This window comes from Balaenoptera musculus, chromosome 15 (assembly GCF_009873245.2).
Source record: "Balaenoptera musculus isolate JJ_BM4_2016_0621 chromosome 15, mBalMus1.pri.v3, whole genome shotgun sequence".
Taxonomy (NCBI): Eukaryota; Metazoa; Chordata; class Mammalia; order Artiodactyla; family Balaenopteridae; genus Balaenoptera; species Balaenoptera musculus.
The window spans coordinates 11,970,381-11,989,062 of NC_045799.1; the positions used below are offsets into that span (position 1 = coordinate 11,970,381).

Below are 18,682 nucleotides of genomic sequence, written 5' to 3' on the forward strand. Positions count from 1 at the left end.
TTGTCTTGATGTTCTCCTGGGCTTGGATTATTAATACTATCTCCGAGCAGTTGTTTCTTTGCGAGGATCTTTGTAAGCCTTTCATCTTTGTGTGCAAGGACTAGTTCAGCTAAAACCAGAGGATAGAACCTGCACTCCAACTCAACCGGATGAATTAGAATAACCTAGATTATGCTGCAGTACGTACGAACACACAGTCTCATGACTTTTTACGTCAAAGTTTATTTCTGACTCATGTGATTCCCACTGAGGATACAGTAACAACCCCGCACAGCTCTCTTCCAAGTGGTGACTCGAGAATCCAGTAGCTCCATCCTCTGAGCATGAGACCTCCACTCCTCCAGCTGCAGACCCTCGGTAGATATTGCATGAAAAAGATCAGAGATGTGAAGACACTTGGCCTAAGGATGCCCAGCTAGAATTAGAAAGTAGGTCTCTAATCTAGCCACACAACCATTTTACCTCAATATGAATCTCTAGTGAGACTAAAATGCTATATGAAAAAGAACTATTGGTAAGTCACCCAAATGCCTCTTTCTAAATGTATATTGGGCATTAACCAGCAAAACTGACTGTTGTCAAAATGACCACTCACAGAGCCATCGTTCTGACATTAGCCAGAGTGGTACCCAATCCCAGCATCCAGACTAACACATTTAGTTTCTTTTAGCAACCCAACCACCTCAGCCAAGCTCTCAGAGACTACCCTTCCCACTCCCCATCCTGTCAGACTCAGGGGGCAAGAGGACAGGTTTGTGGCTGGCAGAGCCTGTGGACACTGCCTTTGCCTAACATCTCCTATGCTCCCTGTTTTTTATTCAAAACATTGCTCTCTGCAGCAGGGATGGACATTCATCACCGTTAAGACTGACAGTCCCTTCCTCAGCTCCGCATGCCCTCAGCAAATATCAGGACTTGGCGATCACTCAGGCAGAAAGGACACTGCCCCACGTTTCTCCCCCTCACCTCCTCCCTCTATAGGGATCAGAGTCAAGTTCCCACTCCCATCGGAGACATTGTCCTCAGATGGGCAGGAGGTTGTAACAGCACCAGCTTCTAGAATTCCTGCTTTGGCAAAGCTCATGAGAACTTAGTTGACCTGTTAGGAAGAGGATACCCAACCCAGAGCTTTTTGTGAAGAGTCAGGTCACCTAGGGAAGATGGTTCAAGTGAGGGCATACATTAAAAACCATAACCCAGACCCCAGGATGCTGGGATAAGAAAGGTCCTCAGTGTTTAAAAAAAAGTGGGGGTAGGTGCTTCAGAGTCTAGTAGACATGGATTTAAACCCTGCCTCTACCACTTCCCTAATTGTCGCTTTGGATATAGTCTTTCTCAGCCTCAGCTTTCCCCATTATAAAATGGAGGGAGGGGACACAGCATACCCTGCAGATTGTTTGGGGGATGAAATAACATTCTTTATTGAGACACAACCCCTGCCCTCCAGTTGCTTACATTCTACAGAGGTGGGCATTATAGTAAAATTGCAACTTGGACAGCATTATGAGGAGAAGGGCATAGTACTACTAGAGCCTGCAATTAGGAATTTGACCTGGTCAGGGATGGCTTCCCTGAGGAGGTGATGCCTGAGCTGAGCTAAGAAGGATGAGTAGGAGTTAACCAAGCAGAGTGGAGGGAAAAGCATTCCAGGCAGAAGGAACAGCATGAGCAAAGTCCCTGTGGCAAGAAGGATCATGGAGACTATGAGGGACCAAAGGAAAGCTAATGTGCCTGAGATGAGAAAGCAAAGGGGAGCATGGAACAAGACGAGGGTGGAGAGTTAGGCAGGGCATAGACTAAGTGACTGTAACTGTGAGACCCCAAAATACAGCGGCTTAAACAAGATGGATGTTATGAGGTAGACCAGGAGCTGGCAAACTTCTTCAGTAAAGGGCCAGTCCAGGGCTGGGGTTAGCTTCCATCTCAGATCCGAGATAGTTGCTCCAGCTCTGCACATCACATCTGCCTCCCCTCCAGCAAGAAAGAGGAAAAGGAGAGAGGGCAAGCATCATTTTTGCTCACATTCCATTGGCCAAGCTTAGTCACATGGCCACATCTAACTACAAGGGAAGCTGGGAAATGGAGTCTTCATTCTGGGTAACCCTTTGTCCCGCTAAAACTCTATTACAATGAAAGAAGGGAAGAATAGATATTGGGGACATCTAGTGGCTTTGGGGACAACAGAAAGAGGTCAGTTTGCAGTGGTCCAATGGGAGGTGAAGGTGACTTGGGACAGGGTCATGGTTTAGCAGGTGGAGCGAATGGAACAGATCCAAAGATGTTTGTGAGCCAGAATGGACAACACTTGGTGACAGTTTGGATATGGAGGCAAAGGATGGGGTTGGATGTGGCAAGTGTGACCCTTAGGCTCCTGGCGTGTGCAACGAGATGCAGGTCTTGTCTGGAAAGTTCTTCGTATATGGTAGCAGGTCAGGTAAGTGTTGCTGTCTTCAATGTCATATCAGTGAGTCCAGGGGGCAAACCCGACACCTACAGAGACCTGACAGATAACGAAAGGAGTGAAGGGGCCTGTGGACACTGGGGAGCCCGTGCCCTGTCTAAAGGGACAGCTACTCCTTAGCGCCAGCAAGTTGTTGCCATGGGGCATGCAGGTTGAACGTGTAGACACAGCATGTGACGTTCCAAGGGAAATCTGAAAATCTAGATTTTTATGAGAAATCTCCTAATTTGGAAACTTGGACAAATAAGTAAAAATAAATTTCTCAGCCCCAAAGCCTCTGGTTTATAATGCCTGGGACACACCCAGCAATGTCACTGCACCCTGTTTCCATCTTTGTGTCTCGGTTGCCTTCTCATGGTGAAGGCCTCTGTTGCCTGGCTCACCCCAAGGCCTTCATCCTCTATTGTCCCTGGATTCCTGTCCCTTTGTGCCATGAGCGCCCCCTGCAGGCTCCCGACTCCAATTTCTCACCAACCCCCCCCCACCAGAGGCCCCTACCTGTCCAGGAGGGAGCCAAAACCATCAGCCTGCTCCCAATCCCCTTAATCGGATCTGCGCCAGTGACCCTTCTGATTAAAACTCCCCATCTGTAATCCCCCCTTAAAGCTGGGGAAGCGGAAGCACCATAAAAGGAGTGAAAGGTTTGATGGTCCAGAAACTGCCACCTCCTACGTCCTTGAAAACGTCTTGGGGAGACGCACAGACCTGAACTGGAGTCCCAGATCTACTCCTTGCAAGTTGTGTGGCCCTGGAAAAGTCACTTCATTCTCTGAGCCTCCACTTCTTTCGTTTGCTTGATCATTCATTTATTAACTATTTAGGGATCTCCTGCTCTGTGCCAGGCACTGTTTCAGGAGCTGGGGATACAGCAACGCAAGACAAACCCAGCCTCGGCCCTCATGCAGCTGACATTCTATTGCGGGACACAGAGGAGAAAATTCCAGCTTGGAAAGATCAGTGCCGTGAAGGGACAAACTCAAGGGCTGTGAGAGTCCAGAGGGTGGGTGTTCTCAACCCACATCTGGGAGTCAGAGAGGGCTCACTGGAGCAAGTGGCCTCTGAGCTGAGGCCAGAACAGGCTGTAGGAATCAGCCAGGAGAAGTAGGGGAGGAAGGGCACTCCAGGCAGAAGGGACAGCATGGACAAGGGTCTGGAGGTGTGAGCAACCATGGCAGCATGGCTTGGGAACTGTAAGTGGTTTTGCCAGGATTCATTATGGAGTATGCAATGGGAAATGGAGGAAATGGTCTGGAGAGAGAAGAAAGGTGGACTTAATACAAAAGCCAAATCTCCTTTTTATGCCTCCTGCCTCTCTGACCTCATCTCCACCTTGTTCATGCAGCCCCACCCACACTGAGCTTCTTTCTGTTGCTTGATATACCAAGCTCATTCCCACCCCAGGGCCTTTGCACATGCTGTGCTTGTACCTGGAATGCTCAGATCTTTGAATGACATACTCCTCACCTTCAAGTCTCAGAACCAGCACATCTCTTGTGAAAGGCCTGTCCTGACCACCCAACCTCATGTGGACAACCCCAGTGCTTCTCTACTGATACTCCTTGGTTTGTTTTTCTCAGTAACATGTAGCACATAATACTATCTGACATCATCTTGCTCCTTTATTGGTTTATGGGTTTTCTTGTCTGCCTTTCCCTACCAGTGCCTTAAGGCCAGGGAAATTGTCTTTCTTATCCATGCTGCATCCCCAGCAAAGAGCATAGCACTTAGTAAGTGCTCGGTAAATATATGCCAGCTAAATGCAAAAGGATCGGAACTTCATGGGGAGCCATTTCAGGGATTACAGCAGGGCTGTAGCTTGCTCAGATTTCTGCTTCTCTCCTGTGACCCATCAATGTGGTTGTGAGGATTAAAAGCAATGGGATACTCTTTATGGAAAGCAACTTTTTATATAACTTATATTGAGGCTAATTTTACATAGCATATAATTCACCATTTCCAGTGAGCAAGTCAATGATTTTTCAGTAAATTTGCCAAGTTGTACAACCATCATCCTAAATCAATTTTATAACATTTTCATCATCCCCATGAGATCCTTCATGCCCATTAACTGTTAATCCCTGTCCCCACCCTGGCAACAACTAACCTGCCTTCTGTCTCTATAGGTGTGTCTTATCTGGTCATTTCATATAAATGGAATCATACACTATGTGGCTTTTTGTGTCTGGCTTCTTGCACTCAGCATAATGTTTTCAAGATTCATCCATATTGTATCATGTATTCGTATTTCATTCCTTTATATGGCTGAATAATATTCCATTGTATAGATAGACCACAGTTTGTATATCCATCAGTTGATGGACATTCGGGTTCATTTCACTTTTTGCCTCTTACAAATAATGCTGCTGTGAAGATGAATGTGTATGAAAACAGTTTGCAGGACCTGAATACTAGGTGCAGCTCTCTGCTGGCCAGAGCTTCTAGTGTCGCTGCACAGACTTGACCCCAATGGGCTGTGTGACCATAGACTAGTCCCTTCCCTTCTCTGCTTGAGTCTCCCCATCCTTCCAGAAAAGAGCCTGGACCCTTTTCTGCACAGACGTTCTGTGCCTTGTCCATATTCCTGGAAGAGCAGGGAAGTGTTCAGAGCAAATGATAAACAGTCTGTTTATTGTTGGAGCCAAAGGTAGGCATCCTGTGATTAACAACCAGAGCCAGCAATTTTTTTTAGGATGAGAAAGGCCTGGCTCCAGAACCCTTGATTCCCCCCTGGGTACCCCTACCTGCTAATCTCTTCTCTCAGAGGACCAAAGCCCCCTCCCACGCTCGGTGCAGACAAGTAGGCTGCAGGATTCAGAACCTCATTGCAGGGAGGGAATTTGGGGACAGCCTCTGAGTCCTGGTCCTGTTTCCTGCCTCTGCTCCCTGGGTTCCTGGAGTCCTGCCCAAACCCGATTGGGCTCAGATCCAGGAAAGCAAGGCTGAAAATGCAGGGACCTGGCCAGGGGTTTGAGCTGGGGCCGGGAGGACTCAATGCTGGCCTGGCTGGTCCCCCATCCCTGCAGCCCATCCCAGAGACCAAATCAACACTGTTCATTTGGGTTCAAGACTGTTCAGAGGATGTCTGCTGCCTTAGCCAGGCACTGAGGTCCACAGACCTAGTCCTGGACCTCCAGAAGCAACCAGTCCAGAGGCTGGGGGTAAGGGTGACAATAAATTATCCAAATAATAATTTAATAACATAAAATATATATTAAGTGGCTGTTATGTGGTAGGTGCTCAATTACTTTCATCTCCATTTTAGAGATAAAGAAATGGAGTCTCAGAGAGAGGAAGTGACTTGTCCAAGGCCACTCAGCCAGGTGGGAATAATAACACTACTGCTCAGAGCCAAGTCCAACCAGCTTATAAATAAGTATAATGTTGTGAAATAATAAAAGCAATAAAAGTTGATCTAAGGGCCTGATGAATTCATTGAATTCTCTTTGCCACCTTGCAGTGACCCACCCCCGTCTTACAGATGAGGAGACTGAGGCACAGAGGGTTTAACTCATGTTCAGGAGCTCCCCAGTCAGGAAGTGTAACCCTGACCCTAAGGGCTTCAGCGGGTCTGGAAGAGAAAGCAGTCTTGTGGGCAGGGCTAGGCAGGGTAGGTCCCACTGCATTAGCACCAGTGCTATTTGTTGAGTGCATGTGCCAGGGCAGGAGGCCTGGCACCCTCTGACCCTCCCAACCCAACCCTGAGCAGCGGACACCCCACTCCAGGATGCAGTGAGGCCTCTGCCTGCATTTTCTTCTTTCCTAAGCATCCTCAGGCTGAGAGGACAGGAGGGGAGAGCACTTTCTGGGGTACAAAGAGGGGGTGCCCGCCTTAGAATAACAGCACTAAGGACTGTACAATAGGTGGGTGCATAATTCATGAATCTGTCAGCAGACATCAATTATGTGGGCCTTCCCTGGAGTTGTCTGGGGGTTAGAAACTGGAGCAGGCTTCCCCTGCCAGCCTCCGGGGGAAACGAGATCTCCCAGCTCTTAAAGGAACAGACTCCCCAGGAATGTGCTCCTTCTCCTGCAGCTGCCCTCAGGGCCAGGAGTCAGAAACTGTAGCAGCTCCACTGCAGGGGCTCAGCCCGAGGTCCCAGCTGGCTGCTCTGTAAGGTCAGACCCACTCTGTGCCTAGCTCTGTGCTGACAGCTCTTTTCCCTCATTCTACAGCTCCTGAGAGGCTGACTACTGGTATAGCCCAGAGTTTCTCAACGTTGGTACTATTAGCATTTGGGGCCTGACCGTTCTCCGTGGTGGGGACTGCCCTGTGCATTGTATTTAACAGCATCCCTGGCTCCACCCACCAGCTGCCAGTATCACCCCTCCTCCAAATCGTGACAACCAGAAATTCCTGCAGGATTTGCCAAATGTCCCCAAGGGAAGGGGGAGGGGTCAAAATCATCCCCAGTTAAGAACTACTGGAAGATCCCCATTTTACAAATAAGGAAACTGAGGCAAGGAAAGTTGCAATGCCCAAGGCACTGGACCCATAAATGGCCATGAACTTGAGCCACAGCCAAGAAACACCATGAAAACCCGTTGCCCTAGGCGCTGAGGTTGCAGAGGTGAATCTCAGAACCCATCCCTGTCCCTCCAAAGCTCACAGATTCTGGGCTTTGATGGACACATTCACACACACACACACACACACACACACACACACACACACCCCTGTAATAGGCTGTAGTGTGCTAAGAACCCCAAGGCTGGCAAAATGACGAGGGACCCCAGAGGATGGAGTGGCTGGCCCCTCCAGGGATGACCTCTGCAGGGAGGGGCCATGTGGGCTGGGTTTTAAAAGATGGATTGGAATTCACTGGACAGAAGGAAGAGGCACAGACCTGCAGAACTGACCAACGATAGCCTGTGATTAGGGAAGAGTGAAGTTTGGGAACCTGCGGCAGGAGAGGCCAAAGAGAGGGGTCAGAGTCAAACTCAGAGAGACTTGGCAACCGTGTGTCCTGATCAGGGATTTATTGCAGGGGACAGAACCCTCTCATGCTCACCCGAGCAGCAGCGGCATTTACTTTCAGGATACGGCAGGCAGTTTCAAAACAAGGGCGAGAAGCAAAGACTAGCTGGCCCCTCGGAGGCTGGGTGGTCTGGGCTGACAGGGTGTGGGCTGTGATGACAGCTAACATTCATTAGACATTCACGAGGTGCTGCTGGAACCTGTCCTGAGTGCTCTGCATGTGTTAACACATTTAATCTTCACAGCAGCTCTCTGAGATAGATATTGTCATTATCATCCCATTTTGCAGATGAAGAAACTGAGGCTTAGAGAAGTTAAATGCCTGACTAAAGGTAAGGAAGTGGAAGCGCTGAGACTTGAATCCAAAACAACCTGACACCAGAGCCCAAGCTTTTAACTGTGGCCCTCTACATCCTTTTCAAATCTCCTGTGTCCTGTCTGCTCCTTCTCTCTGCCTCTTCCCTTTAATCTCTGGCTTCTCTAAAAGGTTCAGCTTTCTCTGATTTTTTAATGGTTTTTCTGATCCCCTACAACGTGGGTGAAAAGTCGCTTGAGGCTTGGGCTTATCATGAAGCTGGTTCAGGCCTGGATTGTACTTGACCATTTAATTCAGAGGCTCACCACCCCCATAACCCACTCATCCCTGGATCCCTGAACTCAAATCTTCCATGGTGGACTGGTTCAGCCCAGCCTGGGTTTTCTGTCCATCTCTGGGCCACTCAGCGGCAGCCGGGATCAAATGATACAAGCATGGAGACCCCACCCCCACCCGCTGCCCTTTAGCAGGGGCAGCAGAAACAGAGGCACAAGCCCATGAGAAGAGGACAGCTTTTGCGGGGTGGGGAGGAGGGCTGATAGATAAGTTTAGGAGTTTAGATTTTTTCCTGAAGAGTCCTGGAAATTTATTAAGCAGGAGAGTGATGTGACTGGATTTGTATTTTTGAAAAAAAGACCCTAGAGCAATTTATTACATCTGCTTGCATTTCTGCATAAGCTGTAGACTAGCCTAGGTTCCATTAAATTCAACAAACATCCAGTGAGAGCCCAAACATCTGGACCAAACCCTCTTCTTGATCCAGGGGACTCAAAGGTAGTTAAGCTGTGATCCTTAGCCTCAAAAATTCATAGTCACAATCAGGAGTTAATAACATGAGACCAGGATGTCTAGGCCTCCCTGAAAATCATCTGCAAAACCTTGAGCATTTAGCAAAAAGGTCTGTAGCTTTCATCTCATTTCTAACACATTCTTCAGAGCTCATGTATTGGGGTCAGACAGACCCAGGTTAAAATACTGGCTCTGCAACTTACTAGCTTTGGAAGCCTAGGTTTCATCTTTTCATTGGAAGTACAGTCCTTAACGGGGTTGTTGTAAGAATGAAATAAGGAATTGCATGGAAAGTGACAAGCATCGTGCCTGGAATACAATGAACGCTCGATAAAGGGTAACTATTGATATTATCATTAGTATAATGTCGGGAAAGCGGTACCCCACCCCATAATAGTTATGAACCACTGGTCTAGATCACGAGACGGCCAACTATGGCTTGCAAGTCAAATTCAGCCCACTTCCTGTTTTTGTAAATAAAGTTTTATTGAAACAGCTATGCTCATTCATTTATGTATTATCTAAGGCTGTTTTCATGCTATAACTGCAGAGTTAAGTGGTTGCAACAAAGAATTCATGGGTTTCAAAGTCTAAAAGATTTACTATCTGGCCCTTTATAGAAAAAATTGACTGACCCCTGGGCTTGATGATTAGCTTGAAATCATTTCAGTTCTCTGGGCCTCAGTTTCCAAGTCTATATGATAAATGGATTTGAATAAATAATCTTTTTAGCTCAAACATCCAGTCATTAGGTAATTAGTGAGCTATGAAAATGCTCTTGAATGTTGAGGAATGTCCTGCAGACCCAGAGTATTAGGATGACCATCCCATTGGTGGTTGATAACTAAATTCCACTCTCTTCTCCTCACAGATCCTTGCCATAATTTCCATCATGTTCATCGTCCTCTCCACCATTGCCCTGTCTCTCAACACACTGCCCGAGCTGCAGAGCCTTGATGAGTTTGGCCAGACCACAGACAACCCCCAGCTGGCCCACGTGGAGGCCGTGTGCATTGCGTGGTTCACCATGGAGTACCTGCTGCGGTTCCTCTCCTCCCCCAAAAAGTGGAAGTTCTTCAAGGGCCCGCTCAACGCCATTGACTTGTTGGCAATCCTGCCATATTATGTCACCATCTTCCTCACTGAATCTAACAAGAGCGTGCTGCAGTTCCAGAATGTCCGCCGCGTGGTCCAGATCTTCCGCATCATGCGTATTCTCCGCATTCTTAAGCTCGCACGTCACTCCACTGGCCTCCAGTCCTTGGGCTTCACTCTGCGGAGGAGCTACAACGAGCTGGGCTTGCTCATCCTCTTCCTTGCCATGGGCATCATGATCTTCTCCAGCCTTGTCTTCTTTGCCGAGAAGGATGAGGATGACACCAAGTTCAAAAGCATCCCAGCCTCTTTCTGGTGGGCCACCATCACCATGACGACTGTTGGGTATGGAGACATCTACCCCAAGACTCTCCTGGGGAAAATTGTGGGGGGTCTTTGCTGCATTGCAGGGGTCCTGGTGATTGCTCTTCCCATCCCCATCATTGTCAATAACTTCTCTGAGTTCTACAAGGAGCAGAAGAGGCAGGAGAAAGCAATCAAGCGGAGAGAGGCTCTGGAGAGAGCCAAGAGAAATGGCAGCATCGTATCCATGAACATGAAGGATGCATTCCCCCGGAGCATCGAGGTGATGGACATTGTGGTTGAGAAAAGTGGAGAGAATGTGGGTCAGAAAGACAAAGTAGTGCAAGATAATCACTTGTCTCCCAACAAATGGAAATGGACAAAGAGGACACTGTCCGAAACCAGCTCAAGTAAGTCCTTTGAAACCAAGGAGCAGGGATCCCCTGAGAAGGCCAGATCGTCTTCTAGTCCTCAGCACCTGAACGTCCAGCAGTTGGAAGACATGTACAATAAGATGGCCAAGACACAATCTCAACCCATCCTCAATACTAAGGAGTCAGCAACACAGAGCAAACCAAAGGAAGAACTTGAAATGGAGAGCATCCCCAGCCCCGTAGCCCCTCTGCCCACTCGTACAGAAGGGGTCATTGACATGCGAAGCATGTCGAGCATTGATAGCTTCATTAGCTGTGCCACAGACTTCCCTGAAGCCACCAGATTCTCCCATAGCCCTTTGGCATCACTCCCCAGCAAAACTGGAGGTGGCATGGCCCCAGAGGTTGGCTGGCAGGGAGCTCTGGGTGCCACTGGTAGTAGGTTTGTGGAGGCCAACCCCACCCCTGATGCCAGCCATCCCTCTGCTTTCTTCATTGAGAGCCCCAAGAGTTCCATGAAGACCACCAACCCCTTGAAGCTTCGAGCACTTAAAGTCAACTTCATGGAGGGCGATCCCAGACCATTAGTCCCCGTTCTGGGGATGTACCATGACCCTCTTAGGAACCGGGGGGGTGCTGCGGCAGCTGTTGCTGGGCTGGAGTGTGCCACACTCTTGGACAGGCCTGTGCTGAGTCCAGAGTCCTCCATCTACACCACAGCAAGTGCTAGGACACCCCCCCGGTCGCCAGAGAAACACACAGCAATAGCGTTCAACTTTGAAGCAGGTATCCACCAGTACATTGATGCGGACACAGATGATGAGGGGCAAGTGCTCTACAGTGTGGACTCCAGCCCCCCCAAGAGCCTCCACGGGAACACTAGTCCCAAGTTCAGTGTCGGGACAAGATCAGAGAAGAACCACTTTGAAAGCTCCCCCTTACCCACCTCCCCTAAGTTCTTAAGGCAGAACTGTATTTACTCTACAGAAGCATTGACTGGAAAAACTCCCAGTGGTCAGGAAAAGTGCAAGCTTGAGAACCACATCTCCCCCGACGTCCGCGTGTTGCCGGGGGGAGGAGCCCATGGAAGCACACGGGATCAGAGCATCTGAACCACCTCCACACGGAGGAGAGACTTGTGGCAGGGTCCAGAGAGGAGTGCTGTTCAGCTTACCTGCCGTGGAGCTTTTCTGCATGACCTCTGAGACAGAAAGCCTCGGCAAAGCCCCCAGAAAGAAGAGAGACCAGAGAAAGCTCCCTTAAAACCTTGAGAGCCGTTAACGGGTCCATCAGATCGAAGTTGGCCAAGCCACAGGGTATGGCGCCTCCTTGTAACAGCTCCACGGCCCTCTTTGGAAGATGACAAGAGCAGAACTCACAGCCACCACTACCACGTTCTAGACATAACCAAGGCCACCTACTCCCCATTCTTCTCTCGTGGCTTTCCATCACAGCCTCTGAGGGCAAGATCTCCTTCCCTCCTGGCTTCAGCTGGAGAAGGATGCCGGAACAAGTGGCTGGTGTTAAAAGAGTGGGTTGACCAATTTGGTTTTGGGTGTTGCCTGGCCACCTCTAGGAACTTCTGTCCATCACCTGCTGGATGGATCTCACTGTTAGAAGGCTACAGGGAATGCTTGTGTCATGGGGAAAACTGCACCATAAGCCACGATCCCAGCGCAAAACCCTTCCTCAAATGTCTTCATTGACTTCAGTATTCCGTAGTACCTGAGATTTTATTTTGAGATATCATCAGGGTGAGTTGCACCACTTGTACTCAATTCTACTTGCCCCCTGGCAATCTGGGAAGGGTTCAGAAGGCGGGCACTCAGCCAACAGTATGAACTCTGAGTATTGCTTTAGGGTTATAGAAGGAAAATGCTTTCTGTACATCGCTAGTGTAGACTCAAAAGATATGCAAGTGTCAAATATGCAGAAGAATAGCTTATTCAAAGAGACTGTATGTTACCGAAGAACAGAATAAAATCTGATTTTTTTTTACCTGAAAAAAACAAAAGGAAAAGAAAAAACCCCAATTGAAATGCCCAGTTCAGACTTTTGAATACTTCCTGCTGGGGCAGGGAAAACATTTACTATAATAGAAATTCTCTTTTGTTTCCTGTGATATTCAAGTTTGAAAAAAAAAAAAGTTAAAATAAAAAGCACTTTATGTTTTTCAAAAATAGGTTCTACCAGGGACAGTGTCAACATCTTGCACTTTAAAACAAGCATGATTTCCCGTGGGCCACTTGTTGGGACTACAGTTGGGTTTTTGCTCCAGGCGTGTGTCTGGCCACGGTGAGTGATACTGTGCTGGTATTGCTGTCTGCTGTGTCAAAGTCTGTGGGCTCCTTCCCTGCCGCCCTGAAGCTTCCCCTTAACCCTCTTGCATCAGGAAGGGTTCTTGGCCCCTGCATGGGGCCCCTTATAAAGTCATGTGTACAGCAAACAGGAACATCTCAGAAGAATGAAGTAGACGGTTGGGCATTGGGTGTTTTACTCTGTTCTCTTTCTTGTCAACCAGGTGTTGGTGTGTTTTCAGTGTCACTCTCTGTACTAACAGCTCAGCTCTCCTTTCTGCAGCCATCAGTGCAGCCAGTACCGACAAAAGCAATAAGTGTCTGTGTGCATTGTGAGCGGTTCTGGTCTATCTCTTGGTGTTGGTCTTCCTGTCTTAGTTTGATGACCTGGCGTTGACCTGCCTGATTTTAGTCCAACAGCATGGTGGTGTTGGCCATTCCTCAGGTCAGTAACACGGGGTGGAGCTGCTGGTTAGCAGGATGCCAAGCTGTTGGCCCATGTGTCAGTAAAGATGACACATTATTGATCTGCTTGTCTTTAGTACAGTGAACCGATGTTGTCCTCCTAATACAATTTCGAAGGATGGGGTCCCAAGTACGATAGCCTAGATCTGCTGATCCTCAATACAGTGCCAGGCATACGTCTTCCTGATGGAACAAAACGTGGTTTCCCTGTCCTTCATAGAATATGTTGTTGGTCTGCCTGTTAGTACAATGGCACAATCCACCTGTCAGGGCACAGACATCATGGCGTCATTCTGCCTGCCCTCTGCACAGTGGCATGAGGTTGGGCAACCTGTCACAGGTATGATGACATGGGATCATTCCACTGCCCTTAAAAACGTGTGTTCTCTGCTGCGTATGCACCCGGTTCATACTGCTTCTCAGCATCTCCAAGGATTGTAGATCCCTCCAAGAGGGTGCAGTCCTGTTTTCTGCTGCATTAACAAAGTATCTTGGCTCTGGAAGTATCTTCGGAGTACTCTCGCAGCAAATACAAAGGGATTTAAGGGGCAGGGAGTATGAGGTCATCCTGTGCTGGTGGCACACCAGAGAGAGGAAGCTCCCAAGGTGCTTTACCGAGCACACAGTACAAGCTGGGGGCCTGTGGAGGAAAGGCCGCAGAACAGTCCTCCCTGGGCCATCTCACGTCTCTTTGTTTCCATCACCATTTACATCCGCCATCAGCACAAATGTGAAAATTCAGGGAAAACAAACAAATGCTTTTTGATAAAAGTAAATAGTTGTGATTTCCGATTCAGATTTTTTAGAGCTGATGCTATCTGTGAAAATTAATAATAATAATATAGTCTATTTTACATATCAGGAAAGTGAACATGTTTAAATATAGCCATATATAGCGAGAAGGAACTTACCACCCCTTCTTCAAATCGAGGCATTTCATTTGCTGGTTGAAGCAGACGAGAAGTGTACAGATTAGAAATGATTTCTTTCTTTCTTTTTTTTTAAACTAATAACCAATTGGTGCAACTCTCCTTGTCTCTAACCAAAGGCCCTTTCTGCCTTGTGTGGTCATGCAGGACCTACCCCTTCCTTCCTCATGTATTTTGTCTGAACTTAAAGTAGCATTTTATTGAGTCACTTTTGAAGGATGAATTCAGAAGTATCATTAAGAACCTACCTTTTCAGGCTTAATAGCCAGAGTCCTATAGAGTTCTTATAGAAACAGAATAACTGAAACTCAGCATATACTATGCTTAGAAAGTATTGCGTTTTGTTTTGGGTTTTCCTTTTACTTGTGGATGTATTGTAGGAATATAGCTTTTACCCTGTGCCGATTCAAAATAGAGTATTGTAAGTTCTCCCAGGCCCCCACCTGCCAAAAAGAAACATATCCAGATTTTTAATATGTGTACACCCTACCTGTACCTGTGTACGTGCACTGGGATATCTACCTGAGTCTCCAGTGAGAAGCTAACCTTGATAGACGGGTGGTGATGGAGGAGAGGAAAGCAATGGTTTGGAGGCAAATACTGCTTTAACTTGATGGTCCATGTACCACCCATTCCTAAACCAACGAAAGTGGGAAAAAAACGAGTCATGAATGAATGAATTGGAAAGAAATGAATCTAGGGACCGGAGGTGAATGGATGCCTGGTCCCTTTGGCAAAGTCAGTGAAACTCATCAAGAACCCCACCAAACTTACACCATTATCAAAAAGGGCTAGGGACCAGGTAGCTCTGTGTCCTGATCACACAGGGGAATGCCCACGACCAGCAGAGAGAGGTGGGAAAGCTCTGGAGGAGTCCATTTATTCATCTTTTTACTTTGGGGTAAAGAAGAACAATAGGACTTCGGTGCAGTAGATTTCTCAGTGCCTTCTTTAGGAATTTTACCTTAAGCACACTTAATGGGGAAAGAAAAAAGAGGAAAGAACATTCATTCCCGTGAAGCCCCTTTCTCTAAAAGCACTGGGGATCAAGAAGGAAGACAATGACGATGGGGAAACGGCAAAATCCTGAGGAGGCCATTTCCTTTCAACCCACCTGGCTTGCCCCTTTGAATTGCTGGTGATACAAACTTTTTCAGACTGATTCCTGACCTCTCCTCCGCCGTGTCTTAGTAACTGTAAGCCTCACCCCTGCCCTTTCTCTGAATAAGATCCATGTTTCTAAGGAGAAAAAACAGAACCGTACCCTCTTCTGTAAAACTGTAATGTATCGTTGATGTTTGTAACTGTTGTATATTTCTGTCTTGCTCCAAGTTATGGCTGGAGTGTATATTCCATGGGCAGGGGGAAATTTAAAATTCACCCCGGACAAGGGTCACTAATGCCAGGTGTCTCTCTCTCTCTCTCCTTTCCTCATTTCTCTGCCAACTAGTCTCAAGTAACATGACCCCGGGCTTCAGCCTCCAGTCAAGTAACTTTGAATCCAATGTGGTGAGAAGCCTCTAGCATGTGATCCTTTGAGAAAGGACTTTTTCTACTGCTGCGAAGTTGGCAGGCGTTAAAAGGGGGCTTCCCCTGACTCCCCCAGCAGGACAGTGGAGAACCTGCAGCCCTGAGCTAAAATTTCCTCGCCTCCCACTGCTTACATGACAGCATCCAAATGCTTTCACTCAACCCGGGCGACTCAAACCAGCCCTGGCTACACCCAGAAATAAGAGTTACCTCTGTATTTTCTGTTGCCATTTTTCTGGCTCTAGAAGTATCTGATGCGTGACTACATCATAGGATGTCCACGCATCTCAGAGTAGTCTATTTTTCTGTTCAGATAAAATATATATATATGTATTTTTAGCAAATTTATAATTGGGCCATTGAGTCTAATTTCTTCTTTTGTAATACAGAATAACATTTTAGGGGTTTTATTGTTGGTCATAATCGCAGCTGATATCTCCTGGTCTCCTTCATTTCCTCCTGTTGCTCCTTGGATCGTTTTTTTTCTTCTTCTTTTTGATTCTGATTTTCTGGAGGTGGGGAAAGACTTTGGGGTCTGACTTCCTCATGCAGGCATTTCCTGACACAAGGCCTAGAATCTGTTGACCTGTTACTTTCCTCATTCTGTCTGTTCTATTTATTGTTCTTAAAAATCCAGAACACAGATGCAGGAGTGAAACCAGGGGAAGCAGGGCTACAGATGGCCCTCAAAATCAGGATGGGATGTGGGCTGGTTTAGCTCATCCTCCACACCGTTCTGGGGATCTAAAGGGACTGAGTTTGTTCATTTCCAGAGATCTTGGAATCTAAAATCTCGTGCGAGAAAACCTCCCTCTGGCATTTCTGAGATTCAGAAGACACCTAAACCCCTCTTGGCTGGCCTGCTGCCACGCCCAGCGCCCTGCTCCCCTGTGACATCAATTGGATCTGAAGGTCAGGGCACTTTCAGGTTCTTACGAAACTTAGAGAAAATCCTGGGCCTCAGATCTCATCAACTTTTTATCAGTTCTTCATTTCAATCCATTTCCAACAGCCTTACCAAAAAACAGTGGCCAGACAAGCTTGCAGCCAAATTCTGAGAAGACGTGTCCCCAGAATCTGCCATCTCATCTCCCCTTCCCTTTCCAGCTGCCTGGCTGCACAGAGCCAGAGATTCGTGGCAAGGGCAGTGGTATTTTTCCAGCTTCCGCCTATCCAGGCCTCGGGGAGTGTCTGGACTCTCCTGATAATTAATTCCACCAGGCGGTTTCCAGGCCTCGGGTGGGCAGCGGACATCTCACGAAGCAGGATCTTCAGCAGGAAATGATTCTCCATCCATCAGCTCATGCAGGAAGATGAAGTAAGCCCAGATAGTCTCCATCTTGTACCTATAGATTTTCATATCCCACCTGCCTCGCTGTCAGCTACAGGGCTCTGGCCTCTGCCCAGGTCAGAGATCTGAGCCAAATCAGGACCCCCAGATGGCAGTGAGCCATCCCTGTTGGGTCAACCCCAAGAGGAGACCATCTGAAGTACAAATGTGTCATTCTGGACTAAGATTCTAATAAGCGTTTACCCCCCCCCACCCCCCACCCCAAATTCCTGGTAATCTGGTTTGAACCAGAGCCAAATAAAACAGACAAGATTTTTTTAAACTACTGCACAAGAACAACAACAACAAAATTGTCTCCCAGTCATTTGCTAGGTTTGATGCCCAGATAAGCAAACACCCTTGCCTGTGGCCGTTTTCATCTAGAAGTTGTGTAGTCTGGGTTTCCATCCACTGACCTTGATATTGGCTTAACCTGGAATTTCTCCTGAACTCCCCAAAATGCCATCTTGAAGACATGGATTTGGAAGGGACTCTGTTAATCGAGTGACCCCTCATCTTCACTGCTAACTCTCCATTCCTTCTTGCAAAGATCCCGGAGAGATCTAAAGGTTGGCGGGGATGGGGATGCAGTTCACCTGAAGGAGAGCCCACCTGCCCACATTATGTCTGCATGCCAGTCTCTGAAAGTTTCTCCTGCATGAAAGGGACAGGGCAGTCAATTTTGGCTCAAATTAAGGAAGCACTTCTAATAGGTGGGCCTGCCTCACCATGGAACTCGATGCCCTGTTGGGTAATGAGCTCTCTGACAGCACAGGTGTTTAAAGACAGGCTAGTTGATGTACAAAACGGATGTTGCTGAGGGAACCTAGCACTGCATGCTGACTGAACTGAACGTCTGGGGAAGTTCTCTCTCCAGCACCTCCGCCCCACCCCCTTCCAACGTATGCACGTGTGCGTGTGTGTGGTTTGAACATCCGAGCACAGGCTCAAGCCACTGGGACAAAGGCAGAGAGCACAGTTAGCAGAAACTCAGATTCTAGAATGCGGAGCTTTCTGGGGGGATGTCAGGGAGGGAAGTGGCAGCAGGATACCCTGATCCTCTCTGCTCCCCATCTTGGACAGTTTTAGTGACTCTGTTGGTCGCTTATCCACCCCCAGTTCCCTGACAGGGACCACACTGTGTGGGTTGAGGCTCGTGCTCCCCTCCCCCAGGCCAGCCAAGGAGCAACCCCCCCCCCCCATTTGGGTGGCCTTCTCACGGTGCTTCAGTCCTTCTGCCCAGGCCCTGGGCCCTCGTAGGCCTCAGGCTTTCTGTACAAGAGATACAATTATCCTTAACCCACTCGCCAGCTGCCTAATGAACAAACTGGCCAGGCAATAGCAAATGGTACCATCCCCAAAGGGTTTTTTTTTTTTTTGGCAAATAAAACAGGAAATCCCATTCAAGACCCTTGAAAGTCCCCACCCAATGAAGTAAGTCCAGAAGGGCCAAAAGAAAGAGACAGCCGCAATCTAGTTTTACAACAAAACGAGGCTTCGGCTACCTGCAGGTTGAATGCCCACTCTCCCACCTCAGTAGCCCCTTCCCAAGTGAGTCTGGATACCGCATTCGCCAAGGACAGCATTTGACAAAAGAGGTTTTAAAGTTCCATCTAACTGTGTATGGTGGGCTTGGAGGAAGTGGGGCTTCACCCTCAGGGTGACCCCAAGTCCAGGAAGTCTCAGGTTGCTTCATTATAGGATGAGGCAAGGCCATAGGTTTTGATGGACAGTCTGAGCAGCTGCCTTCCTCCCAAAATTAAACAAAAACCCAGTTTCCAAGCCCCTCTGAGGCTCTGCCCTACAGAAATAGCTCAA

General features: G+C 47.9%; 1 protein-coding gene across 1 annotated transcript in view; it reads left to right on the top strand.

Annotated features, from left to right (window-relative positions):
- KCNB1 (potassium voltage-gated channel subfamily B member 1) overlaps positions 1 to 18,295 on the top strand; it is a 109,247-nt gene extending 90,952 nt beyond the window's left edge. The window contains exon 3 of the mRNA XM_036827226.1: positions 9,413 to 18,295. Coding sequence (XP_036683121.1) covers positions 9,413 to 11,425 — 2,013 coding nt within the window. The 3' untranslated portion in view covers positions 11,426 to 18,295. The remainder of the gene's footprint in view (positions 1 to 9,412) is intronic.
- Positions 18,296 to 18,682: the final 387 nt, after the last annotated feature.